Raw genomic sequence first — 27,582 nt, 5'->3', positions numbered from 1 at the left:
ATACACTAGTGCTGATCCCAATCCTCACGCTTCTGCAGAAGCATCTAGTGGCACTGGTGGTGACTTCCCATCTGCCCTTGCTCTGTATATGGGTGCTACAGAAGGGCAGCAATGCTGCTCATTTGAGGACGCTTAGGGCAGGGCAGGGAGCCTCTACTCTTGAAGGCATGCTCTGGTTTTTCTGGTTGATAGGAGCCTGCTCTGGGGCATGTGTGTGCCAATCAAATCTAAGATTAAGGGACTGGGGGTAAAATGGGATCACTTCAAGTACACCACATGAAGCTTCTTGCAGAAAAAGCAGCAAAATGTTAGGTAATAAGACCAGTATTATTATTGTTTTAAATTCCCCTTTCAGCCAAGACTGGCTCCCAAGCAGCTTATAATTAAAAGAAGTACAATATAATTAGAGGTACACATGTGGGAGATAGTCACTTTGGGACCCTGGCAGATGGTGACGGCATCTTCTAGGCTCTTCACTCCAGAGGAAGGAGGCAAAAGGAGCTGCAGATGGACTTAGGGCAGGGCTGCACAACTTCGGCCCTCCTACAGATGGTGGACTACAACTCCCATCATCCTTGACTATGGGTCACTGTGGCTGAGGATTACGGTTCAACAACAGTTGGAGGGCTGAAGTCATGCAGCCTGAGTCTTAGGGGCTGGCTGGTGGTACAGATACCAAACCACGACACAGCCTCTCCACAGATCTATTGAGCTTTCTGGCTGCAACGGAGTCATAAATGGCTGATTGTTCTGTCCTGCCTGTTAGGAATATTACTAGAGTTTAGTTCCAGATATGCAGGTCACAGCTTGCATTATTGCAACGGTAGGCAATGAACAGGTCAGAGTTAGGGATGTGCACAAATCGCGATTCGTGCACTGATTCAGAGGGTCCGTTTGGGCACCTTTAAGAGTGAGGACAGCAGGTTCCATACTCTCCTCATTCTTAAAGGTGCCCGAGCCGGCCCTTCATATCAGTGCACAAATGTTGATTTGTGCACATCGCTAGCCAGGGTTGCAGCACAGGGCTTCTGTTTTATTCTTTCAATTCCAAGCAGTCTTGTAATTTCAAATGCACCCTTGCAGGGTGCAGAATATAAAAGGTGTTTCCCCTATCATGTTTTGAACGTATGGGATAGTGCTGGACTAGGACCGGGGAGACCTGAGTTCAAATCCCCATTCAGCCATGATACTTGCTGGGTGACTCTGGGCCAGTCACTTCTCTCTTAGCCTAACCTACTTCACAGGGTTGTTGTGAGGAGAAACTTAAGTATGTAGTACACTGCTCTGGGCTCCTTGGAGGAAGAGCGGGATATAAAATGTAAGTAAGTAAGTAAGTAAATAAACAAATAAATAGAATCTCTGAATATCACAGAAGATACCTCATACCATTGTTTGATAAGAGTGATATGTTCCAAACCCTGCACCCCACCAGGGCTGTCTAAGGACAGCCCTGAGGGATGGTGGGAGTTGTAGTCCAACAACAGTGGGAAGGCCAAATTTATGCAGTCCTGATTTAGAACCAAATAAGAACTGCCCTATTGGATCACCCCAAGAGCCCACCTGGTCCAATGTTCTGTTTCCAACAGGAGATAGTAGATGCCTCTATAAAGCTTACAAGTGAGTACTAATCCTCCTTTGTTGAATATCTCCCACACCAGGTATTCAAAGTCATACTGGCTAGCATCCTGACTAAATTTCTCAATATTACTACTCAGGGAGAAGTCTAAAGGACTACTACATTTCAACAGGACTTCCACTAGTAAATTTAATCAGGATGTCAGCCACTGCCTCTGAATATGGAAGTTACTGGTTTTAAATTGTTTTGAAAAATATATATACTGGATATCCTTGCCACATAATGCAGCTTGTTTTATCCAGTCTTTTTACTTAACTTTGGCATTTGGTCTGCAGTTTCACTGAGCTTGGGGCTGCATTTCTGCCTTGGCTACCTGGCAAAACAACTTTGGTTTGGCCTATAAGGCCTCAGCCATGTCCCTATTGCAGGCGTTTCATCAAGGAGATGCAGCCGCCCGACAGAACAGACCACAACAGCCTTGTTTATTTTGTACTGATTAAAATTACAGGCATTGTGAGAGCTTGATGCTGCCTACTGTGAGGAGGCTACTTATTATAATTCAGAGGGGAGGGGGTGTCATTCCTTTAAGACTCATTAATCATCTATAGCTGGCTGCACATCTTAAAGTCATTTGGGACACCCAGAGGCTTAAGCGTATAAAGGCTGATGATGGCCAAAGATAGTTAAAGGCACTCTTATGCCACACTTTGTCAAGAAGGAGGATAGAAGCCTACTGCTGTCCAGGACAAACAGAGTCCTGAGTGTTCCCCTAGGCATCAAACTCCTGGGCATCCCCACCATCCTGTCTGATCTGTGGTCACTGTAGCTGGCTGGCCTAGTAGTGTCTAGGAAACAGTGCCCAGCATGAGCAAGGAAAACCCTGCAAGACTGAGCCTGTGGGCCAAGGCCGAACTCAAAGGAACTGCAAAGTGTGTGTGCTTGCATTTCTCAGAAGAAAAGACAGCTCATCTGAGGCCCTCAGGATCTCGGGACCACCCTGAGGCTTGGCTGCCTTCAATCACACAGCAGGCAGAACTCTCTTCTTTGCACCAAGAGTCACAAATAGAATCTTCCCAGAGCCCAGCCGACCTTTTTCCACCCCAAACCTACCAAGGTTATTTATACAAGGAGCTTCCACCAGGCTGAGGGAATCCCACAGACCATGACCAGGGAGATGCAATTCAAGGAACTGAGGGGGAGAGTGCTGAAGAAAGGCCGCTTCAAACAGCTTTGGATACAGGGCATTCACAGAAAAGATGAATGCCTGTTTGTCTACTATGTATCTCCTTTTTGAGCAACATAGGATGCAAAGGAAAGATGCACATCTGTAAACATGCCTGAAACCGAGTTTGGATTGGTAAACATGCTAAGGCAGGCTGCACACATGCAAGCAAAAGAAGCATGTGTGCAGCCGCTGCAGTCCTGTTTTAGCAGAGCAAACACTTGTGCATGGAGGGAAGACTTTTGCCAATCTTCCCTTCCCCCAGAAGTGCTCTGCTTTCTGAAATTATGTCCCTGAGGGCTAAGGACAGAGGAAGGGGGATTGGTGAAAATCCCTCCCCCCCTCATGAAAGCACCCATGCTGCTGAAGTGGAACTGTACCTGCTGCGCATGTGTTTCTTTTGCTTGCACATATGCAGTCTTAGTCAAGCTGTTGACCTGCGTTTTCACATCTCCATAGTGTCTGCTATTGAGTTACATGAATTTGCCTTTCCTACTGTAAATGAAGCAGCCCTTAGTCAACAGTCTTAGCCAAAGATCTTGGCTCTGGATTGCATATCCAAGATCACTAGAGTATATTGCCCTCCAAATATATTTTGATCTGTTTTCTATGCATCATAATGCATTCTGAAGCTCACAATCAGCTAGTCTCTGTCACCGAGTTGTAACAACATTCACGAGGTTGTATGCCTAATGCAGCTTAACTGGCCAAGTCCTTGGAATCCAAACACACTTCAATACACACGACAGTACTGCCTTCCTTGTGTCGAGCAGCATGATTAAAACACATTTCCAGTGTCACTCCACATGCGTTGGCTTGGCTGTCTGGGGCAGACAGATGGAAAATGAAGGGAAACCAAGTTACAGCCAACAAGCTGAGTTAATGTGTAAGTGCCTAGCTTTGCAGGGCTGCTGCTTCATATAATGTGGGTCTTAAGATCCTTTCAGTGTGGCTTTTCAACAGTCAGATGGTTTGATGCATGGCAGGTCCATATCAATTTCACCCTAGAGACAGGCCTTTACTAAAGCCTGGAAGCAGATGGTCAGTGCCGGTCTGGAGAGAGAGAGAAAACCCTGACATCAAACTGACAAGCACCTAGCCATGGGTGGGACTGTCATGAATCTTTTTTAGGCTACCAAATGGATCATCTGTGGTGGGACTGATGAACTCCCCCCCCCCACCAGCCAATGCTTAATTTCTAAAAAGAGAGGTGCCAAGATTCAAAACTCTCTGGGATTTATGTCATCAGCTTTGGAAGCCCTTAATTCTGAGTATACAGAGGCAGGCTGCAATTGCTCAGTAGCAAAGAAACTCACACTACACATGCTCAGAGACACTCATGTTCCAAGAATCTGATGCGGTACTAAAAAGAGACTGGGGGGCTGAGTCCCAATGAGCTCTTGCCCCAGTTGAGCCCTGTTCTCAATGGCTGCATGCATTAGCAGAAAGAATGAATTCCCCATTATACAGTCCAAATTGTGTTTTTTAAAAACTCAAGATGTGCAGGGAAGACAAAGTAATCAGGACCTTCCACATAGTTTCGTCTTGAAGGAAAGCCCAACCCCATTTTAATAGACCTGACCTGCTATTAAAATAGAGCTTCAGTTCTGTCATTAACTCCCTGGAGCATCCATACTTAAAGCATCTGATTCTACAAGCCCCCATGGGCTGGCTGCCGGAATGCTTGCTCTGGGCTCTCAAGCTTCCCTTTGCAGGCACAGCTGTCCAGCACTGTGGCTCCTTTTTCATCTGCTAGCATACTGCTGCATGGCTAGCAGTTGCACTGGCTTTGTTGCCACAGCAACAGACAGAGGCTGGATGGAATCTGGATACAGAACATTCTCTCAGGTGGATCTAGTGAGCAAAGCATCTTTAAAATGTGCTAGTATCACTGGAGGGCAGGTAAAGTAATTGATTGGTAGCGGACATACAGTCCAGCACTATTGCTCCAATGCCTAGTCAAAGAGATAAATGCCAGAAAAGTAGCTCCCCCCCCTCCCCAGTAATTCAGAAATGTGTAAGAAGAAAAGAACAAAGATCACCAGGAAATGGGCCTTTGTTTTCAGACTGGGAGCACAGGTCAGGCACTCCATGAACTCAATGCACAGCACAGCCTTTCCATGCAAAGAGATGGGCTTGGTGCCATATCCAGTAGCTCGGGATTTCTGTGTGGCAATTAATATTGTGCTGTGCAAATTGGAGAGATTTTCCTGAAATGGTTTAATTTGCACACTTTGTTTTTATTGGGAAATTGCTCTTTCCAGAACCTGGAAATTTTTGTGCTAGTTCTTGTTGCAGACAGAGCTAAAACTACATGTTATATTATCATTTGAACATATGTGCTTGGGTCGTCCCCCCGCAAATAGGAGCCCCAGGGAGAGTGGTGGAATCTACATCAGGAACAGTTTTCTCTCTAACAGAGATTCCCAGATGTTGTTGCCTACAACTCCCATAATCTCCAAGCAAAAGCCATTGCAGCTGGGGATTCTGGGAGCTGTATTCAGCAACATCTGGGAATCCCTGTTAGGGGGAACAGTGATCAGGACCAGGGTGTGAGAGGTAGAGGGACTTTAATACTTTGATAAAGTTCTGAATTGGGACTGAGGCAGGGACAAAGGATGCTACAGGGACTCTGCATGCTACAGTTCCAATTCAGATCACCGTGCCCTGCTCTTATTTAGGAAGGAAAAAAACATATCCATTCAAATGACAAAATTAACATAATGTGCAGTTTGGCCCTTACAGTTGGGTTTCATTGGCAGCATGATTATGTATAGAGGGAAAATGCAGGGACCGTGTGCCATTGGAAAGGAGTGGAATCTGTGTGGACTGGAGGATTTCCACTACCAGCTTATCAGAAGTCTATCTCAGCCCTCCAACATTTATCAGAACTCCAGTCCACACATCTTTTCAGGTTCTCTATGCCACCATGAGGGCTGGAAACACACTTTCACGTGACAACAATGAAGCATCGACATGCAAGATTCCACTGAAGTGACCAGCTTATAAACTCAAGGGCACATTCCATACTCTGTAATGCAGACACAGCCATGCCAATTCTTAGCACTCCCCACGCCAACTATATATAGCCAGCTATATTTAGCAGCCTCCAGGCTTGTCTATACATTTGTAACATACAGCTGTTGATTCTCCTCCTGTCACTCAGACTGTGAAGTACAATGTGCCTCTTTCCTGGTCATTTGCAGCAACATTAATATAGTCATTCATGCAAATGCACACACACACGCACACACACAAAGCAGTTGTCTGCCCCACAATTGATATAACAATTTCTGTTTTACATATATAAGTGGCTGTACGTGGGGATAAGATTGAAGTTGGGGTGCAAAGTGAATCAACTGCAGAGCCTGATTCTCCAACTCAAGTAGCCCCTTGCTATATAATTCCATACTTATCCAGCTTATCCAGCTTCCAGAGGGTAGCTGTGTTCATTGCAGCAAAGACAAGCAAAAGTATTGTGTCTATAATGTGCACCACACATTATGTGTACCAAGACTCTCTGTGGAGAGCCAAGGACCCTTTGTCGGCCAAGGGAAGTGTCGCAAGTTCTAGTGGCACTTTGTAATCTTGGCTTGGTTAGAAAAGAAACTTCCAAGATCGTGTGTCTCATCTGAATGCAAGAGGTCAGAGATCAGAGCACTAGATGTTTCCTTGACATCATGACAATACTTCAGTCGGTGTTACAGTACAGAGATGGGACTCACCTCCAGGACCCTGCCACTGATGTACCGGCTGCAGGTCTCACACTTAATGCCAAACTGAGCATGGTAGTCAGATTCACAGTATGGAATGCCATCCCTGTGGGAAAGATGCAGACTATGAGGCAGCATGGCAAAGGGAATAGGGCAATGAAGGCGATCCCCCTCCTCAAGCACACAATTCTTTGATGCTGGAGCATCACCCATGCTAAAGTGACAGACACCAAGGCAGAAAGTTGCTTGCTAGCTGCTCGTTCTGGTGCTCAGGCACTGAGTGAGGAAGGCTGCAATCCTAAACTCAATTCCTAGGGGGGAAAGTCCCATTAGGCACAGTGGAACCTATTTCTAGGCATGCACAAGACTATACTGCATGTAACCCTAGTAAGTCCATGGGACTTCATGAGGGAGACTTTGACACTCTTTGGAGGGCTTCCACACTGGTTTTCTATTCATTCGCACTCTGCTCAGGGGAAAGGCACAGATGATGAGGTGTGTTCTGCAGGCAGAAGCAGGTCAACTTCAAGGATCAGAGATGCCCCAGGGCAAGAATCCCTTAGCCACTGGTCACAGAGGTCCAGCATCATTTGTTCTGGTCTCAGAAGCGTTTCAAGGACTGAGCTTGAGGTTCCCTGCTCTCGTGGTCCCTTATGTTATACAGCCACGTCAATCATTCCAAGATGCTGGTCACACTATTGGTGGCAGGCTAACTGTGTGGGACGACAACTAGATTTTGAACTGGAGTAGCATTGTTTAAAGATACACTCTAGCTACAGTGCTATTGCTCACCACTGTCTTCATAGCCTGCTTATGCCTATCCAGGAAGCAGAACAGCTGCCTGACAGTGGTGGTTCTTCAGGGAACAGGGCCTGTCTCAAGGGCTGGACAGTGAGTGAGCTCTTTAGGAAACCGTTTCCTAACCATCTGCTCTCAGCTAAGTTAGAGTAATTCAAAATACACAATATGGGTGGTGAGCAAGAACGAAGTCCAATGCTGTGACCACTAAAGGAGTCAGAACCAAACTAGGATTCTGCTCAACGCAATGCAGAATAGGCTTATGGCCCAGGTCTGGGTTGGTGTGATTTGAGGATGTATTCAGAGGAAGAAGTGTGAGGTGTTGGAGGTGGTAAGGGGCATAAAAGGAAGCAGGCAGGCAGATAGCCAGTATGCCATTCATGTAGTGGCAAGTCTGAGGAAAGCTGCTTTGCACATTACATTTTTTGCACAACCATTAATATTTGTTTCAGGGAAAAGAGCATGTAAAGCTTAATGCGTGAATTGCTGTGTGACTTTTTCTCTTTTGTTTTTTTGCCCTCTTATCCAGTGCATATACACCAGGAATCAAAGGAAGCACTTGTACAGACATTCACAGGTGAAACTTCTGCCTGCTTTCGCCTGTGCAAGTATTCCATTTTGCATGAGGTGACCCAGAGAAGGTGGCCCCTTGACCTAACGCCCATGGATTGCTCCAGGGCAAGAAGTGTTTATTGATTAATCCCTGTGATCGTGCAATTAAAGAATTAATTGCACAGTAAAAATGTAATGTGGCTTTTAAATTAGATGTTAGCAGAAACTGCCCAGTGACTGACTTTCAAGTGCTGATGGCAGTTTTGCAAACAATTATCTTAAGCGAGTTTAAGATAGTTTTACCCCCAATAAAAGTAATGTCTTTGTGTTACTTTGTCAAGAAACAATAATGTTATTATATAGCTTCAAATATCACCCAGCGCTGGGATTCTGTAATACCACTCGAGTTAACTTCCATCCATCTGCCTATGGGAAGTATAGGCAGCATATCCTGCAACCTTCCTCGTGCCTTGATGAATGACAGGTGACCTGCTAGCTTTCCACCAAGTAGGGTTGCTCTCTAGCACCAACATGATTTGATTGCCCACTGAACTTTGTATCTATAGCAGAGGTAGCCAACCTGAGGCTCCTCTGTGAGTTTGTTGTTGGAGTACAACTCTCATCATCAGCCACAATAAACTACAGCTAGGGGGCTACTAGTTTGGATGGCTTTAAGAGGGGTTTGGATAACTTCATGGAGGAGAGGTCTATATTCTACGGCTACTAGTTTGAGGGCTATAGGCCACCTTCAGCCTCATAGGCAGGATGCCTCTGAGTACCAGTTGCAGGGGAGTAACAGCAGGAGAGAGGGCATGCCCTCAACTCCTGCCTGTAGGTACCCAGTGGCATCTGGTGGGCCACTGTGTGAAACAGGATGCTGGACTAGATGGGCCATGGGCCTGATCCAGCAGGGCTGTTCTTATGTTCTTATGGATGATGGGTGCTGTAGTCCAATAACAGATAGAAAGCCTCAGACTGGCCACCCCTGATCTACAGCAAAGTCCACAGTCAGCAATTGGGGGAGGGGGTGGATAGCCCATGGGTATGCTACAGGGGATGACACATTGCAAAGCAATGCAAAAGGGCAAAAGCCCAAAGAATGTTTGCCATGATTTACATTATTAAGTAAATGTAATAAAATAAGTGCCTGGCGTCCAAGTGCTTGCAGTCATCCCAGTGCCTTTGCACTCACTGGTCAGGACAGTGGAAACTGAGAGAACAGGTTTTACGTCTCACAGAGCAGCTGGGAAGAGTACTGCTTGCACATTTCTCCCATATCGCCATAAGCAAAAGAGACAGAGAAGGGACTTTTAAAAAAACCCCATGAAAGCCAAACATTCACAGAGGATCCTGAAAGACAGAATGATGGGCAAAGTTCCCGGGGATTATGGCCTTGCTCCAAGGTATCTTACAGCAGCTTCACACAAACTGGATTATGCTGCTCTGTTAGGTTTCCTGTATAACGTGTGAAAGAGGCAAGCAGCTACCTAATTTCTCTGCATTGACATCCATGAATTTCAGACGGACCTCAGAGTCTCACCACAGAAAGAGACTGAAGTTCCCCTTGTCACATTTGTTTGTTTGTTTGTTTGTTTGTTATTTGATACATCTTACACAGGAAATGCGAAAGAGGAACTTTGAATCCCTTTGTGTGCTTCCTTTCCCCCTGCTTGTTTGCCATGTGCAAAGCCATGCTAGGTGGTGCAGCCTGGCGTTAGAGCACAGCTAAAATGCTTAGCTTTGAAGCAATCTCCATCCACCCCACCTGCAGCAGACACATGAGAGGCCTCATGAGTCAGGAGGAGACACTCACTTGCTAATGTATTCTCCAGTTAGGATGATTCCGCAGGTTTGGCACTTGAAGCAACTGACATGCCACTGTTTCTCTAGGGCCAGGAGGGACTGGCCTTGCTTGATCTCCTCCTTGCAACCCGCACAGTCTAGGGGAACAAGGGGAACAAAGAACATTAACAGCACAGCAATAGTAGACAGATAGATAGATAGATAGCCACCTAATGGTACAGCAGGGAAATGGCTTGACTAGCAAGCCAGAGGTTGCTGGTTTGAATCCCCACTAGTTGAAACACCTATATTGGGCAGCAGCGATATAGGAAGATGCTGAAAGGCATCATTTCATACTGCACGAGAGGAGGCAATGGTAAACCCCTCCTTTATTCTACCAAAAGAAAGCCACAGGGCTCTGTGGGCACCAGGAATTGACACCAACTCGATGGCACACTTTACTATATCTATCTATCTATATCTATATCTATATCTATATCTACACACACACACACACACACACACACACACACAGCCTTGATATATGCATCTCTAGGCCATTTACACAATTTAAAACACAACCATAAAACAGAGTAAAGACAATTAAAACAATTTAACAATAAAAAGTTAAAACAAGCATTTGAGATAAAACCAATTAAACAGTTTAAAATTAATTTCAGTTAAAAGCTTGAGAAAATGGGTGTGTCTTGAGGGTCTTCCTAAAAGCAAACAGAGAAGGAGATGCTCTTATTTCAGCAGGGAGCATATTCCAAAACCCTGGGGCAGCCACAAAGAAGGCCCAGTGCCAAGTCAGTACTGAGTTTGCTGAAGGCTCAGACCTTCCAAATATTATGTGTCATACACCTGTCCTGTCCAAGTTCTGAGGTAAGCAGTAGGCATTTGTCTAGCAGGAAAGGGACTCTGCCTTCCACACAAGTACATCCGGAGGAGCATGTACATCTGCATGAGCATAAGGTGCTCCCTACTAGGGATGTGCAGGAATCGAGATTTGTGCACAGATTTAAAGCACAAATCCAGCACCTTTAAGAGTGAGGAGAGCAGGTCCTTATCTGCACTTCCACCTCTCCACGCAGCTTCCTGCTGTGGCAGCATGCACCCCCCCCCCCGCAGCCTCCACATGCCAGTGGCACTCTCCACAGCAGCCCTCGCGTGACGGCGGCATGGTGGCGGCATGCACATAGCCTCCGTGCATGTGTGGCGGCCATGTGCATGCCACCACCGCTGCCCAAGGGATGCTGGGGGGCACTCTGCCACAGCAGGAAACTGAATGAGCAGTGGAGGAACAGGTAAGGACCTGCTCTCTTCGCTTTTAAAGGTGTAAAATATGTGCGTTGAATCTGTACACAAATCTCAATGTGTGCACATCCCTACTCCCTACGCACCCAATCAGATACACAGGCATCGAAGATGGTGGTGGCCATAATATGGGTGCTGTAGAGAGCAACTTGAATCTTCCTCTTGAGCATCCTTGTTCCGTGGATGTTGCTTACACATTGCTACAGATGCAAGCAGCTGTTCTGTCTGTGAAGACGCTGCTCACATCATCCCCATAGTAGCATGGCTGCCCATGGAGTGCAGAAAAGGGAGCATTCAAGTTGTTCACTAGAAGATTCATTGCATAGGTCACTATCTTGGGTGTCTGTGTATCTAATTAGGTGTGTAGAGTCATGTACAGTGGTCCCTCGACTTACGAAGCACTCAACATCCGAATGTTTCGACATACGAACGACAAAAAATACCGGAAGTCGTTGCCAGTTTAGATGCGGCTTCCTCGACCTACGAATTTTTAGATGCGGTTTCCTCGACTTACGAGTGTTCCGGACCTCCGTGGATGTGCTTTTCGACTTACGAAAATTCCGACCTACGAACGTGCGTTCGGATCGGATTATCTTCGTAAGTCGAGGGACCACTGTAGTCTAATTTGAGGAATGTCATTGCCAAGCATAGCAGCATAACAAGTTTAGGAAATGGTGCAAAATGGTTCCAAAAACCATTTGAGTTATTTGAATCCTATTCACCAAAACTTTAAATATATATACATTTTTATACACAGAGATACACAAAGTGAAAACTGCAAATATGCAACTCAGGCCCATGGAGAATGGAAAACCTGGGATGGAGAGTGACTTCCTGCTTTTGGTCACATCTGCGAACATGACCTGCTTTTACATATTTCACTGTTGTCAAGTGCTCTACTTATGAAACATGTCTATGCAAAGGACTGCAGCAATCAAGCTGGCTCCTCATTTTCATCTGTTATTCCTGGTAAATTGCATGCTGTCGTTTTAGCTCTGGTTTCAGCTCTTAGAGACAATTTCAGTATGGATCACAAGGCACTCACTCTGAAAAACCTAACCAAGACCCTGGGACAACTGGGCAATGAAGGAAATGCCCAGTTCCCCTTCCCTTTCCCATGCAAAGGAAAATGAAGGAACAGAGGTGAGACAAGTGGGTGGAGCTTCTACACATCACCAGATTTTGAGGGTGCCATGAACCACTTTATGCAGTGCTGCTGAGCTCTTCTGATCAAAGACAGGGGATACAGTGGTTTGAATGCTACTGGCAGCCCCCATCTGCTTGAAGTCTCCCACTGAACCCATAGGCAATGGTAGGCATGGAAGGACATTTTTGGAGACAAGCTAGCATAGGAAGAACTGTTCCCTAACCTCTGCCTGTCTTGGCCATGTCCGGCCTGCAGAGGTATTTACCATGTCTGGCCTCCCTTCCTTTCCCATTTCCCCAGCTGCCTGCTGAGACCAGTGGCAGGAACCATATGGGCTCAGAAGCAATGACCTTGTCTGGCTCTTTATTTCTCTCCTTTCAGCACTGAAAATCCTCCAGATTTTGAAGATGTCGCTTTGACTCAAGTTGTGCATGGAGAAGTCTGCTTTTTGAAAACTAAGGGTCAAAGTAGATGTGGCTTTAAGTACAGCACGGGCCCTGGACATGCTTGCTTCCCCCCTCCACCCTGTAAATGGCAGGTACATGGGGGAGTGGGGAGGGAATACATCAGGACCAGGGCAGGAGGGGTAGGGGGCTTCAAGCCTGATCTTCTAGTATAGTCCCGATCTGAACTGCCACCACCCCACCCCCAAATACTATTTACAGAAAAAAAGGGCAACTTCTTTGGTCCTCAATGTTCTTGCATTGGAAGGCCATTCCAGTCTTCCCATCTCACACCCCTCATGGCAACACTAGCAAACTCAATGAAACGAAACCCTGCAAGTTGTTAGCAAAATCTGCATTTTATCCTGACACACCCAGAAGTGATGTAGGGATAGTAAGATCTGTGCAAGTCCCTTGTCTTGGCTTTCTTTTATTCCTCCTAATCAGGGACATAGCTATAATTGAGAAGATGGGTTCAACACTCCAGCGGGCCCCCCATCTCCACCCCTTCCTATTGTCTTCATTATCTCCCTCACTCTGAGGGACCGCCAGGGAGACGGGCGAACACAGGCCCCCTCTCTCCTAGCTACATCCCTGCTCCTAACTCATCAGTCAACACTTTCCCAAGTTTGCTACTCATCCTTTCAGGGTATGCCACTGTTAGACAGCACAGGCAAACCTCTGGCCTTCACTGTATATACGATTCTCACCCCATAGCCTTTGCTTGCTAACAACACATTTACTTACTTACTTACTTACTTACTTACTTACTTACTTACTTACTTACGTACACTTATATCCCACTCTTCCTCCAAGGAGCTCAGAGTGGTGTACATAATTATTTTTATCCTCACAACAACCCTGTGAGGTACGTTAGGCTGAGAGATACATGACTGGCTCAGAGTCACCCAGTGAGTTTCATGGTTGAATGGGGATTTGATCCCAGTCTTCCCAGTCCGAGTCCAACACTAACCACTTTCTGAAGTCATTGCCAGGTGCCATTTTAGCAGAACTGGCAGCGGTGCTTTAAAGGAGGTGGCGGAAAACTGCAGAAAGCAAGGCAGAGAGATGTTGTCTTAGCCTGTGCTCATCCTGAATGCTGCTTGCAGCCAGCTATGAATAATATATGGTGCCCTCGAGTAACCTGAGATGTGCAGGCTAGGAGAGGAGTATAACTGGGAGTAAATGTCAGGGAAGGATATGTCTTTGGGTCAGTGAACCATGGCAAGGGGAGAGAAGAGGGGCAAAACCCCATATGCAGGTCTTTGCATTGTTGTTTCTCAGAAGCCTCTAAACAAGTTCCTACAAATACAGAGCAGGGGGAGGAAAGAGATAAGAATCATTGTGCTGAATCAGCAGACTGAGCTGCTGGCTTGATTCATCATATCTTGTTTCGGGGATTCCAGTAGCAGAAACTGTTGGCTAACAAGTCTAATTCTGAGAGGTCTTTGGGAAATTAATTTAATTCATCTATCTTCTCCTGGGATGATGAAAACCAGAACTCATAAGAAAAGCCTGAGCAGAGCAACAGGAGCTCCTCATGTGAAGGCACTAATATTAGTGCTTATTCAGTTGACAAATATCACAGGCCGAGCCAGTCCAAGGCATTCTGGTTCCTGAGGCAGGATATTCAAATGGATGATGTTCCCCCTGTTGATTCATTAAACATGGAGCACAACCCACTTGAAACCTCTGCACAAATTGCACTGTTATTGCTCAACTCCTGTCTATTTTGAAAATAATGAACAGAACTTCCTAATGGATTGAGCCCCATGGGTCCAAATCTGTCTGTCTTCCAGTCCACCAAATCAGTCTATCTTCCATGAATGGCACTCAAAATATGCCCACTGAAAGCAGCTGCTTCACGTTACCTCATGGTGGAAATTGTTTGTAACTCTGAAGCATTTGAACCTGAAAGAAGAGCTGCCATAAGGCAGCCATCAGTTTCAAAACTCCAGGGACAAGCTGGCACCAAATATGTGGTTGGAATGCCAGGCAAGATTCTGTCACATTCTATAACATCGTGTGATCTAGTGAGGTGCCCCATAAGAGGGAAGGATGCCTGAGTGGAATCACTTCCTAGCCTAATGCAGAATTTAGTGGGGGGGGGGAGTGTATTGTCACCAAGTACACATTTCTGCTGCTTTGGATCTGTCATAGGAACATAGGAACATTGGAAGCTGCTATATACTGAGTCAGACTATTGGTCTATCTAGCTCAGTATTGTCTTCACAGACTGGCAGCGGCTTCTCCAAGGTTGCAGGCAGGAATTTCTCTCAGCCCTATCTTGGAGATGCCAGGGAGGGAATTTGAAACTTTCTGCTCTTCTCAGAGCGGCTCCATTCCCTGAGGAGAATATCTTACAGTGCTCACACTTCTAGTCTCCCATTCAAATGCAACCAGGGCAGACCCTGCTTAGCTAAGGGGACAAGTCATGCTTGCTACTCTTTTCCTTTAAGAGCACAAATGCAGTCTCTTGGAGAAATGGCACTGCCACGCTTGTTCCATGAGGAACTCTGCCATAGATGGCATTCAGCAACTCAAGGTGGTCTCCTTTCCACGGACAGGCTGATAATGTATAAATTATTAAGAAGCCATGAAAACTATGCTACCCTGAATCTTCACACTTGTCTCCATATACAGGGCACCTCTTTTTCTAGTCATGCTTCTTGCTGTCCAGTGATCTGACTTCCATACCTCTTTTCTTTCCTCTCCATAACTGCTAAAGAACATTTGTGCTAGCCAATGCTTCTAAGACTCTGGAGGTTATCAGTGGAACACAGCAAGCCAGTTATCCCAGAGTTCAGTCTGCAGATGCAGCAAACCAGACACACACTGAGCATGCCCTGATTTTCAGTTGATATGAACACAAAACATATAGATATTTTAGATATCAAAAGGTGGCCACCCAAGACATCACCAGAGCAAATGATCACAGCATATTTCTCCCTCACTCATCTTTCCTGGAAATGTGGATGAGCCAATACTGTGATATTCCTGTTAGCACTTTCTAATTATTTCCTGCATCTATGGCAAAACTGAATGTTTAAAACAGTGATCTAAAATAAGAGCAGAAGACTCATGTTTCCAAATGGAACTTACTACAACATTTCCACACAGGTTCCTCTGGAAATGCAAGTGGAATTTTGCTTTTGCAACTTTTAGACATGCAGGCTACAATCCAACACAGTGTTATCTTGGCTTAAGACCAATGAAATCAATAGGTTTAAGTGCTCAACTCTCTGCTGAATTGTGTCCAGTGTGTTGGTCTTGCTTGGCAGCTCCCGACAGCCTGGCCAGGCGCAGGCTGTCACAGGAAAACACTGTTTTGTAATCATAGCGAGGAGTATTGTACAGTTCTCCTCTTAGCAATCAATGTGTCCACGTAAACACTAGGGAGCAGCAACATCTGTTGCCTCCAGCCTGAGATCGCATGGCCTGCATTGCAATTGCATCCAGCTGGCTCACATCCGCATGTCGACTGCTCACTACAAGGTCTCTTTAAGGCAGGCTCCCATTTAGAATGTTACTTGCAAAGTGCCTGCCAGGACTGATGAGTAGGGATGTGCACGGAACCGGCAGGGTAGGACAACTTTAAGGGCGGGGGAGGGTGCACCCCCCCCGCCCGAAGCTAGCTTGAAAACTGGTCCAGCGGGGCGGCAGTGTACCTCCCTGCTGCCTCATCTGCTCTTCAGACTGGAAGTAGGCAGAAGTAGCTTGTGCGCATGTGCATGCGCATTTTGGGCGCGTGCGCATGCAATCTACTTTCGCCTACTTCCGTCCCGAAAAGTGGATGGGGCGGGCGACAGGGAGGTATGCTGCCTCCCCGCTGGACCAGTTTTCAAGTGGGCTCCGGAGGGGGGAAAGTGGAGGGAGGGGTAAGTTTACCCTCTCCCACCCTTAAAGTTGTGCCACCCCCGTCGCCGAACCTTTCAAACCGGACAGTGTTCGAATCTGTTCAGAAGCCCGTAAAAGGGCCTCCAAACAGGTTCATGCACATACGTACTGATGAGCAGAGGGTGGGCATCCTCCCCACTGAAGACTTAAAGGGGGGGCCAGGAGGCAAGGGGGCTGATGGCCTCCTTTCATCAGCCAGTGCTGATTTCACAGTCTGCAAGAGTCAGATCAGGAGCAAACACCTCCCAACTCAACCTCTGCAGGCTTTAATTAAAGACTGCATGCAGGGGTGCACCTAGGTAATGTCAGGGTCTGGACCTAATGGCATTTGTGGGGGGATGTGTGGCTTTTGTTATGGGGCCCAGGGCAGACTTGAGGATGTGTGTGCTGCTGCTTCTGTTAAGTCTTTGCACATGTTCAGAGGCCCTCTCATCCTTGGTATTGGTTCATGCCTTTCCTGTTACTGTGTCTCCAAGCTGGAGAAAGCTCCATCTGAACTTCACCAGATTAACCCACCCCATCAACAGAAATGTGCATGACTTCAATTGTGAAGCGCAAAATGAATTGTGTATGTGTGTGTCCTGAAGCCATGTGTGACATGGCTCCTGCATAGTCACATATGAGTTTCCTTGGTGCGTGCAACATGGATATGAAGTAAATATGGCAGCAGACTTGCATATATGCCTATTCTAGGCAAGACATATGCCTTACCTGATAGTTTTCTTGGGTCATCTTCCACCTCTCTAAAGAGGCAGGGAGCTCAAAGTACTAAGTTTTGAAGATTAGTAACTCTCACACACAAGACCAGCCAGTATTAAAAATACAATAAACTTTGCAAAACTTGCCTCAAGGCTATTGTTGGCCCTACAAGGCTATTGTAAGCCTCCTCCTTAAGGAAGTGAATGAGAACCAAATCAAAGAAAACAATGCCCACTTCTAAGATGCAAGGGGGGCAACCAGGGGCGTAACGAGGCTGGAGTGGGCCCAGAGACAAAATTTTAAAATGGGCCCCTCGCTGATACACACACTCACTTCACATGTGACTTGCCTCTGGGGGGCCCCTCGAGGCGTGGGGGCCCCCAGGCAGCCGCCTCCCCTTGCCTAATGGTAGTTACGCCCCTGAGGACAACCAAGAAACCGCTTGCAGGCAAAAGCAGGAAACTGGCTTTTGTGTGATGGGTTACTTTCATATTCACTGAGAACTTTGATGCTAAACAGCAGCGGACTTGTACCCCAAGATCTGCTGGTAATGACTCCCCTGACTGCAGGTAACGGTCCAGCCCTTGAAAACTTTGAAAGAGGTGCAGGGTGGCAAAAGGCGGTGGCCAACAGCTTCTGTTCCTCATACCATGCCCCCCTCTCAAATTATGTAGGGGCCAAATCTGACTCCTGCAGGCTTTAAAGCAGGCCCAGTGTAAGGACAAGGGCCTGCCAACATCCTCCCCTCTGCTGCTGCTCCTGCAGTGGAGCAGCAGCAGAGGGGTTGCTGCTGACTTCATGCTCCTCCTCCTCCTCCTCCAGGAAGGAAGAGGAGTCTGTATGGGGACGGAGGACCCACTGCAGTGGATGATGCCTGTGGAGCATGCCACTGAGTCAGGGAAGGAAGAGGGGAGGAGAAATTGTGGCCTCTGCAATGGCCGGGCAGTGGTACCTGCTGCCCCTCATGTCTGCCATTTGAGGTAACTGCTTACTGCATCTAATGAGAGGACCAGCCCTTCATCACACAGCTCATGGGGGACAGAGGCACCTGGCTCCTCTGCTCAGCCTACAACTTCAGTGCGACTGAGGCAGCTGCAAGAAAGGAGTCTATTCTCTCCCAACCCATCAATGGCACACTCTAGTAGCAGGGATTACTACCTGCCCACAGTATCGCTCATGTTAAAGGCCTGGATGAAAAGATGCAGAATAAGAAGAGAAAATAACGTCTCGTCATCAGACATATATACACCAGCCCGCAGCCTTTCATTGAGAACTTGTCCACGATGCAAGCAATGGCAGGACTGTGCCTCCAGGGGCCACTGCTTGCTTGCACTGCATGTAGTGGTGGAAGGAATGCCGTGTCTTACTAGGCCAATCATTAACGCCAAAGAACTGCTGCCAGCCCACCTCTGCTTCAGGCCAGGTACGAGCCAGCGAGAGGGGAAAGGGTGAGGCCCACGGTCCCTCAGGTTGCTTCAGCACCTGGCAGAACATGAGCTTTCCTCCTCTACCCCACCACCTTAAGCAGTGGCTATAACTGCATCTGTAGCATGACGAAGGCCCATCCAAGGAGCCATTAAAGGGGGCACTGTGATGCCGTCACCCCCTAGCCACTTTGAGTGGTCCAGTGTATGCATGCCCTCCAGAAGTTTAGCATTGGCAAAAGACAGGTACCATGCTGCCTTCAATACATACAGGTGAAACTCGGAAAATTAGAATATCGTGCAAAAGTCCATTAATTTCAGTAATGCAAATTAAAAGGTGAAACTGGTATATGAGACAGACGCATTACATGCAAAGCGAGATAAGTCAAGCCTTAATTTGTTATAATTGTGATGATCATGGCGTACAGCTCATGAAAACCCCAAATCCACAATCCCAGAAAATTAGAATATTACATGGAACCAAGAAGACAAGGATTGTAGAATAGAACAATATCGGACCTCCGAAAAGTATAAGCATGCATATGTATTCAGTACTTGGTTTGGGCCCCTTTTGCAGCAATTACTGCCTCAATGCGGCGTGGCATGGATGCTATCAGCCTGTGGCACTGATGAGGTGTTATGGAAGACCAGGATTAGCGGCCTTCAGCAATTCTGTATTGTTTGGTCTCATGTCTCTCATCCTTCTCTTGGCAATGCCCCATAGATTCTCTATGGGGTCGGGTCAGGCGAGTTTGCTGGTCAATCAAGTACAGTACACTGTATACTTTTCAGAGGTCCGATACTAGGTCCGAAACTCTAATTTTCCGAGTTTCACCTGTATGATCACATTTCAGCATTTTAAAGTGTAGTAGGGGATAATAATATTGTGAGGTGCTCAGATTTAGGGTTTTTGCACACAAGTTCATTATTAACCTGAAGGGACATAGCATGACCAAGGAGACAATGAAAGAAACTTTGAGATGTTTTTAAAAGAATCTAACAGGGGAATTCTGTGCATATTTAATCAAAAGCAAGTGCCACTATTTTCAGTGGGGCTTACTCCCATGTGAGCACTGTAAAATATTACCCTAAGGCAGGGGTGGGGAACCTTGGCCCTCCAGCTGTTCCTGAACTACAACTCCCACCATCCCCAGCTGGCTGGGGATGATGGGAGTTGTAGTTCAACAACAGCTGGATGGCCAAGGTTCCCCACCCCTGCCCTAAGGGGATGGGGCCGCTCTGGGGAGAACATCTGTGTGCTTGCATGCAAAGGTTCCAAGTTCCCTCCCTGGTAACTCCAAGACAGGGCTGAGAGAGATTCTTCCCTGCAACCTTGGAGAAGCCACTGCCAGTCTGTGTAGACAATACTGAGCTAGATGGACCAATGGTCTGACTCAGTATATGGCAGCTTCCTATGTTCCTATGCTTACTCCTAAAGGTAGCCATAGGATTATCTTTCTAGATACTATAAAGAGAAGAATAAAGTGAGACCTGCTTGACTTACGGCTTGGTCCATGAATCTTGATGGGTTTGTTGCTGATCAACGAATGGGAACATGTTTGGCAAACACAGTCCTTGCCACTGAATGTAACTTTGTCTCCAATAGGGAATGGCTTCCTGAAATAAAGGAAACGTCAGGAAAACATCAGAAATACATGGATTCAAACCAATGTAGGGCTCCAGACACCTAAGGAATTCCTACTGTCCCGGTCAATCCCTGACTATAATTCAGTCAGTATTACCTGACTTGGCTATCCCAGTTCTATTTAGGGACTTTTCTGCTTATGGTAGCAGAAGCTGTAATTGCAGCTAGCTGTCATTCTAAGCAGCTGCTAACTAAAAATTGTAGTTGCTGGCTAGTTGGAGATTTACGTTTTTATGGAAAAATTGATGCATCAAAAGCTGTCTGACTTGGGTAAATGGAAACTAGAGAATTTTCTGGCAACATGCATTTCCTGTGGATCCTGATGACACACATGTGGACCATTCCCACATAGTTCATTCTGTCTGTATTGAGAGGATAAGATGTTATGCACGCTATTGATATCATTATCTGTTGAATGCACTTGCAGCTGTACAGGGATTTAGTTTTACTTTCTTATACTTTTATTTTCCTATGTCAATACTCTTTCCTGTTTTGTATGCCCATTTTGAACATTGTGTTATTCTGAAAAAAATTAATGGATGGATTCTTATGACCAGCCCTATGCTGCCAGACCAGGAAATGGGAGATTAATAGCAAGGCATACGCACTCCCAATTTCCGGTCACAAAAACCTGGAAAATTTGGGCGATGCCAGGTTGGGACCACACCAAACTGACATTTACCCAGGATCAGCAACCCTAGATCACATCCTAGATTCCTGATCCCAGGTAAATGTCAGGTTGGTGCAGTATCAACCTGACATCGTGGAACATTTCTGGGTTCTTATGACCAGAAATCAGGAATGTGCATGCCTCAGGAATGTCCCATTTTCTAGTTCAGCAGTGTCCCATGGATTGTGAGAACCCCTCCAATAAAAGAGAAATAATGTAATGCTCATTCTTTTATTAAGAACATCCTAACTATATTGGACAGCAAGCACCTAAACAGTTGCTTTGAAAGACCATTGGCAGGGCTCTGTTCTTAATCTTGAACTGAGCCCAATTCAAAGTGTTCATTATCACTTTTACAGTTGAAATAGTTTGGCTCTGGGATGTTTAAAAAGACCACCTGCTCCCATACAATCCTGCCCATCCACTGAGACCTGCTAGGTGGAGCGCTACTCTGTGTTCCTCTTCTATCTGAGGAAGCGCTGGTAGGTATGCGGGGCAGAGCTTTCACAGTTGTGGTGCCCAGAATTTGATCCCTCGCCCGGGAAGCCTGTCTGCCCTCTTACCTTCCGATCTTTTTGGAGATTAGTGAAAACCACCTTGTTTAGACAGGCCTGGAATGATGTTTAATTTGTCCCTCTGGGAGAGGGTTTCTATTTAGCTACATCACTGAGGGTAGGTTTATGCTGTTGTTGTGCTGTCTATATTAAAATACGTAGAGGGCACCCATAGTAATGGTGGGATGCTAGTCCTAGTCCGTGCGTATCATTATGAGGAGAGCTGGTCTTGTGGTAGCAAGCATGACTTGTCCCTATAGCTAAGCAGGGTCTGCCCTGGTTGCATATGAATGGGAGACTTGATGTGTGAGCACTGCAAGATATTCCCCTCAGGGGATGAAGAAGAGCAGAAGGGAAGAGCAGAAGGTTTCAAGTTCCCTCCCTGGCTTCTCCAAGATAGGGCTGAAAGAGATTCCTGCCTGCAACCTTGGAAAAGCCGCTGCCAGACTGTGAAGACAATACTGAGCTAGATAGACCAATGGTCTGACTCAGTATATGGCAGCTTCCTATGTTCCTATGATACTACAGCATGCATGGGCTTCCTCCCATATGTTTCTCAACGTGCTCTCAGATGTGGTGATGAAGTCCTGCTCCAGGTACTGTCCACTAAGGAGGTACACTCCATCAGTTCAGAGAGTCCCAGTCCCAACCCCCAACTCCATGATCTTGTTTTCTGGTTTTTCTTTCAACCACTGGCTGGATTGTTTCATTGCTTTGTCCGCACCCCAGCTCCCAACCCCTTCTAAAAAATTATTTCCAGGCCCACAAGAAGATGGTACAGATATTGCCATCATGATCTTTTTGGTGGATTGAATAAATTGACAAAACTACTGATAGCTTAGGATCTAATATTACAATTACAAACTCTTGATTTGAACATTCAGCAACGTCTGCTTCAGAAATAAATAAGCTTACTTTCCCCCTTCAGATGCAATATGGAAGTGAAGTATTTAACCATTTTGGAGTTTAACAGGAACACAAATCAAAAACACTGCTATTTGCATGCGCACCAATCAGAGCTGTATGTGTGCAAAACCAAACATAGGAGAGCAAATATGCAAGAATGTACCCACCCAAAGGTACCAACATGAACGACACCTTTGGAGACCACCCCCACCCCCATACACACAGACACCAGGGCAAGTAAAAACATATATCCTTTGGGCTTCTAGGGTGCCAGCTGTAGCATAAGAGGAGTCGCTGTGAATATTTGAGTTCTGAGTGGGAAAGAAAGTAGGATCTTTCTCAGCCTCCTCTTGTGCACCTTTTAATAAAAGAGGACATGAGGAAGCAACAAACGTTGTGTGATGACCCCTGTAATTCTAGCTATGGCTACCAAAGGGCATGTTTTCATGTCCAAGTACACTAGCAAAGCCACTTCCTTTCCAGCCAAGGGAAGATATATATAATATAAACCTCACATACACACTGGCTGACTAGACTAACATTTTGTGCACCAAATAATGTTTCGTTCATGAAGTGAGAAGGGACAATTTTAGTCAATCCTCCCTTCCTTCTGCAGCCCTTTGTGCCTCCCAAAAATATGTTCCTGAAGATCTGTAGCCCTCAAGGACATATTTCTGGGAGGCACAGAGGCCTGCAGAGGGAAAGGATAGGATCAGAAAAGGGATGGGAAGGGATGGGATCAGCGGCAGAGGGAAGGGATGGAATCAGAATTCCTGTTGGAAAGTACTGCAAATGGTTGCCTCATCACAGTAGTACTACGGACATTGTCAGTAGTAGCTCTGCTCCCTGTCCCCACCACCCCGTTCCCCATTCTTCCTCCCTATTTGATTAAGTCAGGAACATAACACAAAAGTTCTAAGCACTCTGGGAGAAACTGTGGAAATTTTACAGTGCAAATTTGTTTTCAGGAATATGAACTAAGAATAATTTAACAATGGTTAGCACACCTTAACGGTTCTTTCCTACCCACAATCAGATTTTTAAAAATAGCATAAAAATAGGTCCCCCCATATCTATATGAAGGGGGGGGAGTGAGGATTCTAATTCAAGTTTGTGAATGCAGATACTAAGTGGTGATACTGATTGTCCCAAATTAATTACACTGGAGGGGGAAAAGGATGCCCTTGTGCATATGCCATGAAATGCAAAGTAACTTCTCCTGTCTATAAATACACAAGCAATCAGACAGATATTTGAAGACATTACTTGCAGGGAGGGGAAACCAGAATATAGCTTACGGCAAAGAAAACACCATCAGAGAGGGGAGAAAGGCCTGCACACCTGCACAAAAAACGTACCTACTCTTTTGTGGATATGTATGAACATACTCTGGAACGTACCTGCTTGGAGAACTACATTTATTTCAGTTTAATAGGTTTAATAGTTAAGCATGGTGAAGAATAAGCATATTGGATAGGGTAGGGCTCTTACTTAATGACAATTTTGTAGTCTAGGATCAGAACAGCTGATCGCTTTCTAATGGGTGGTGAAAGAGGTCACCATGCCATTAAGCTTTTAGCAAAGGAAGGCTGTACATAGAGGTAAAGTTACAGACTGGATGTTAGGCATCACAGATTTCAAATCCTGGATAGCAGCAAGTCTCTGTTCCATCACCACCACTATGACAGCTGATTGGTGGAGGTGCATACTTCAGTCCACCTTGAAGCTGTCTTTGGAAGTGAGAGAATGGTCTGCTGATGCAGCCTCTCAGGTGACCGACAGGCTCCGACCTGTTTGGGCTCCCTTGATCTCCTCAGAGTTCCAATCTGAGCAGCAAAGTGGGTGGGGCTTGCTGTTGTCCTCTGACACCTATACATTTGCCCTACTTGCACCTGTGCCTCTGCCTTGCTCCACATCTCACCTTGCCTCACTCAGATGTTGTCAGTGCATTCCTTTGTATCCCACAACTCAGTCCAACCAAACGATTCCCAGCAGCGTCACAGCTGCTCCCACACCATTCCTGGTAGTGCTTGAAGCAAACAGAGCACATCAGGTCAGCAATGTGGCTATTTTCCATACCAGTATTACCTAGCACTGGAGGCTGGTGACACTGGAATGTGAAGTAACCACATTAACAGCCCGCCCATGTAAAGGAGCAACCACATGGAGCAACCACATGGTGACCGCTTCCATGCAATTGCTGGTAAAACATGAACTGGCCCTCCATGGTTCTATTCTCTACTGCTCAATGGGTGAGACACTGTGCCTATGTTTTCTCCAAACTCCACTAAGCTGTTATTAAATAACTGGGGCCACTGAGGTTCACCTTGACTCCCTTCAGATACGGGCTGGTACCAGATTAACAAAGCCCTTTGGAGCAACTGGAATGGGGCCCAGAATTGCTGCAGAATGGGTGGAACAAACTCCATAATATAGCTAAGTGGTTCCAGCAGACCACAGCAATGGCAGTGGGGTGTGTACTGAAAGGTTCAGGGGGATAATTTAAGACAGCTTTTCCTGTCTTTCACCTTCACCCATCTTCAGTTTTAATGCTTCCCTAATGCACTCCCAATGCTGTGAATGACAAAATAATAGACTTGTCCTACCAGAGTGCTGCTAAGATCTAGAATAGTACATAGTCCACTACAGCTTCACAGATCTCTTGGGATATTACTAATCCCCCCACTCCCTATCAGCAGGACCATCCACCCACACTCAGACTAATGATTCAGTTGTCACAATGTGACATCAATATTACTGGAATTAACCTCACTCTTACCTGACATGCTCTTAATCCAGTTAATGTGGCACAATAATAAGTCACAGAACCTGCTTAACGATATCCATAGTGTTTTCTCTGCATATGCGAACTTTTGAATGCACAGACTTTCACCATTCTGAGAGCCTGTATGTACATTTTTTTGGTAGTTTTGAGAAGCAGCACATTTTTTGTTGCCAAGGGTATAGACATCTTCCCTCCAAATCATGCTTCACGTTGTTAGGGCATCTCATTTTCCTGGCACTCAAACTGCAACTTGGAGTTCCTAACTGTTAACCACCCTAGCTACTGTCTTCATTACCATTAAGAATCCTGTAGTTACACAACAGTCTTGTATCTATTGGACAGTGACTGTGATATCACTGCTCTCCCAAGCAACTCTGCCCTTTTCCCCTTGCCCCCCTCTATGCTTTGAACTGTCTTCCAGAACACCATCAAAGCCCCCCTCTATGCTCTGAACTGTCTTCCAGAACTTCCAGAACACCAGACAGAATCACTGTCTTCCAATGATGCCTCCTCTCTTATTTCCTTCAGATACTTAACAGAATTCCCAGTGCCCAGACCCTACTGTCACTAAGTCTGCATCTGAACAACTGAGTTGATCATGAATTCTTCCCTTTGGTTACCCAGTCTCCATTTGCTAGTATTTCTTCTCTTGTCTCCCTATGTCTTCCCTGCTAACTGAACAAAAGAGGCAGCTTTTTAAAGTGATGATTCTCTTTATTTAGCAGGGACAGAGCAACTGGCCCTATCCATCCACAGCACAGCATCCCTCCAGTGGCTGTTGCTGGTGTCTGCCTTGCATTTCTTTTTTAGATCTTGAGCCCTTTGGGGACAGGGAGCCATTTTATGTATTTATTTATATCTACGTAAACCGCTTTGGGAACTTTTGTTGAATATTTGTCATATTTGTCTATTGTAATCCCCTCCTCTCACTTTTTTAAAAGTTCCACATACATGAATGTAGTAGTAGTAGTAGTAGTAGTAGTAGTAGTAGTAGTAGTAGCAGCAGCAATTTTAAAATGGACAACATCCAGACTAGTTAGTTATGACTAAGCATCACTGAAATCAAGGACTAACTTAAGCCCCATTAATGTCATTGGGACGGTCATGACTAGCTTAGTTTGGATGTTGCATCATCACCATCATCATCAAATATAAATAAATAAATAAATAAATAAATAAACACCATATGTTCCTTTCTTCATAATTTATGTCGGTTTTAAAAAAAGGTTTATTAAATGCTGAGAATCTGGAGGCTTTCCAGAGAGCTGAAGTGAGTAAACAGGCTGAGAGCTGAAGTGAGTAAACAGGCTTTTCACCATAGCTATCTTCCCCCTTCTCACCAGCAAGGCTATCCCATATTTTCAAATGTTATTAGTTGCCTAATAATAAATGCTGAAGATGGTGAAGAGAAATATTTTTTTTTTAAACATAGGCATTATGTTTGATTCTCTAACTGCTGCTGCAGGATTGGGTCTGTGGCGAGAATAGTGCTAAGGGAAAGGTCCTAGTATATATATCTCTCTTTAGGATGAATTTGCATGGGATCTTCCCTGTGCTTCAAGTTCACCCTTTAGCTTACAACAAGAACAGTGCAGGCAAAAAATTAAAAGCTATGATGTTGTGGATTTCTTGCAAGATGACATTGCACCTTCTTTCAAATAAGTGAAGCATTCTGTTTGGGATCCCCAGCTATTAATGGATAGATACGTTTGTCTGCCACCTATTCAACACACCTGCACATGCTGCACACAAAACACTTGGGGTGGTAAGTCCGACCCAAGGCAGAAATCACCTCTCCAGTGATAAAGTCCTGGCAGCTATCGCAGCGGGTGCCGTAGAGCTGCTGGTAGTCGTGGGTGCAGATGTATTCTCCATTTTTAAAGAAGAAGCCAGACTGAGCTAGGTCACAGCCACACACTAGAAAAGAGAAAACAAAAAGCACAGAGATACAGAAGTCAGCTTTCTATTATCTTTTCAGGCTAGGCATATTATTTTAAAGAACATGCTCGAGGTAACACCATGAGGTTGGATAAATAGAAAACACATTATTTGGCCAAAGCAAAGCCCCTAAAGTGTTAGTTTTGGTCAATGGATCACAATTACCTTGGACTGCTTCACCTTTACTGGGCAATGATGTTTGCTGTGATGACACCCACAACAGATGTGCATTCCTAAATACATGTGCTAAGGAGCAGGCGCGTAACAATGATAGGGCAAGGGGAGACAGTTGTCTGGGGGCCCCACTGCCTGGAGGGGCACCCCAGAGGCACCTCACGTGGCTCCCCATTGCCCCCTGCCCAGCCCCAAGGCCCCTCAGCCACTTGCCCTGTTCGCCGTCTTTACAGCTTGTTCTCCTGGTGGCAATCCAGCAGCTACAAGCTGCAAAGAGCTCCTTTTCTCCCGCCTCTCAGCTGATCGGCGGGTGGGCGGGGCTTCCACGGAGGCCTCCGTG

General features: G+C 45.9%; 1 protein-coding gene across 12 annotated transcripts in view; it reads right to left on the bottom strand.

Moving 5' to 3' along the window:
• Window positions 1–27,582, bottom strand: part of ABLIM3 (actin binding LIM protein family member 3) — a 196,378-nt gene that overhangs the window by 47,613 nt on the left and 121,183 nt on the right. For all 12 annotated transcript variants that reach the window (XM_053297264.1, XM_053297267.1, XM_053297266.1 and 9 more), the window contains exons 3-6: window positions 26,864–27,047; window positions 20,075–20,187; window positions 9,675–9,801; window positions 6,524–6,617 (exon numbers count right to left, since the gene is read on the bottom strand). In XM_053297264.1, coding sequence (XP_053153239.1) covers window positions 6,524–6,617; window positions 9,675–9,801; window positions 20,075–20,187; window positions 26,864–27,047 — 518 coding nt within the window. The remainder of the gene's footprint in view (window positions 1–6,523; window positions 6,618–9,674; window positions 9,802–20,074; window positions 20,188–26,863; window positions 27,048–27,582) is intronic.

The sequence above is a fragment of the Hemicordylus capensis genome, chromosome 2 (assembly GCF_027244095.1).
Source record: "Hemicordylus capensis ecotype Gifberg chromosome 2, rHemCap1.1.pri, whole genome shotgun sequence".
In the NCBI taxonomy this organism is placed as follows: Eukaryota; Metazoa; Chordata; class Lepidosauria; order Squamata; family Cordylidae; genus Hemicordylus; species Hemicordylus capensis.
The sequence above is the reverse complement of the archived record's forward strand: the minus strand, read 5'-3'. Positions and strand labels throughout refer to the sequence as shown.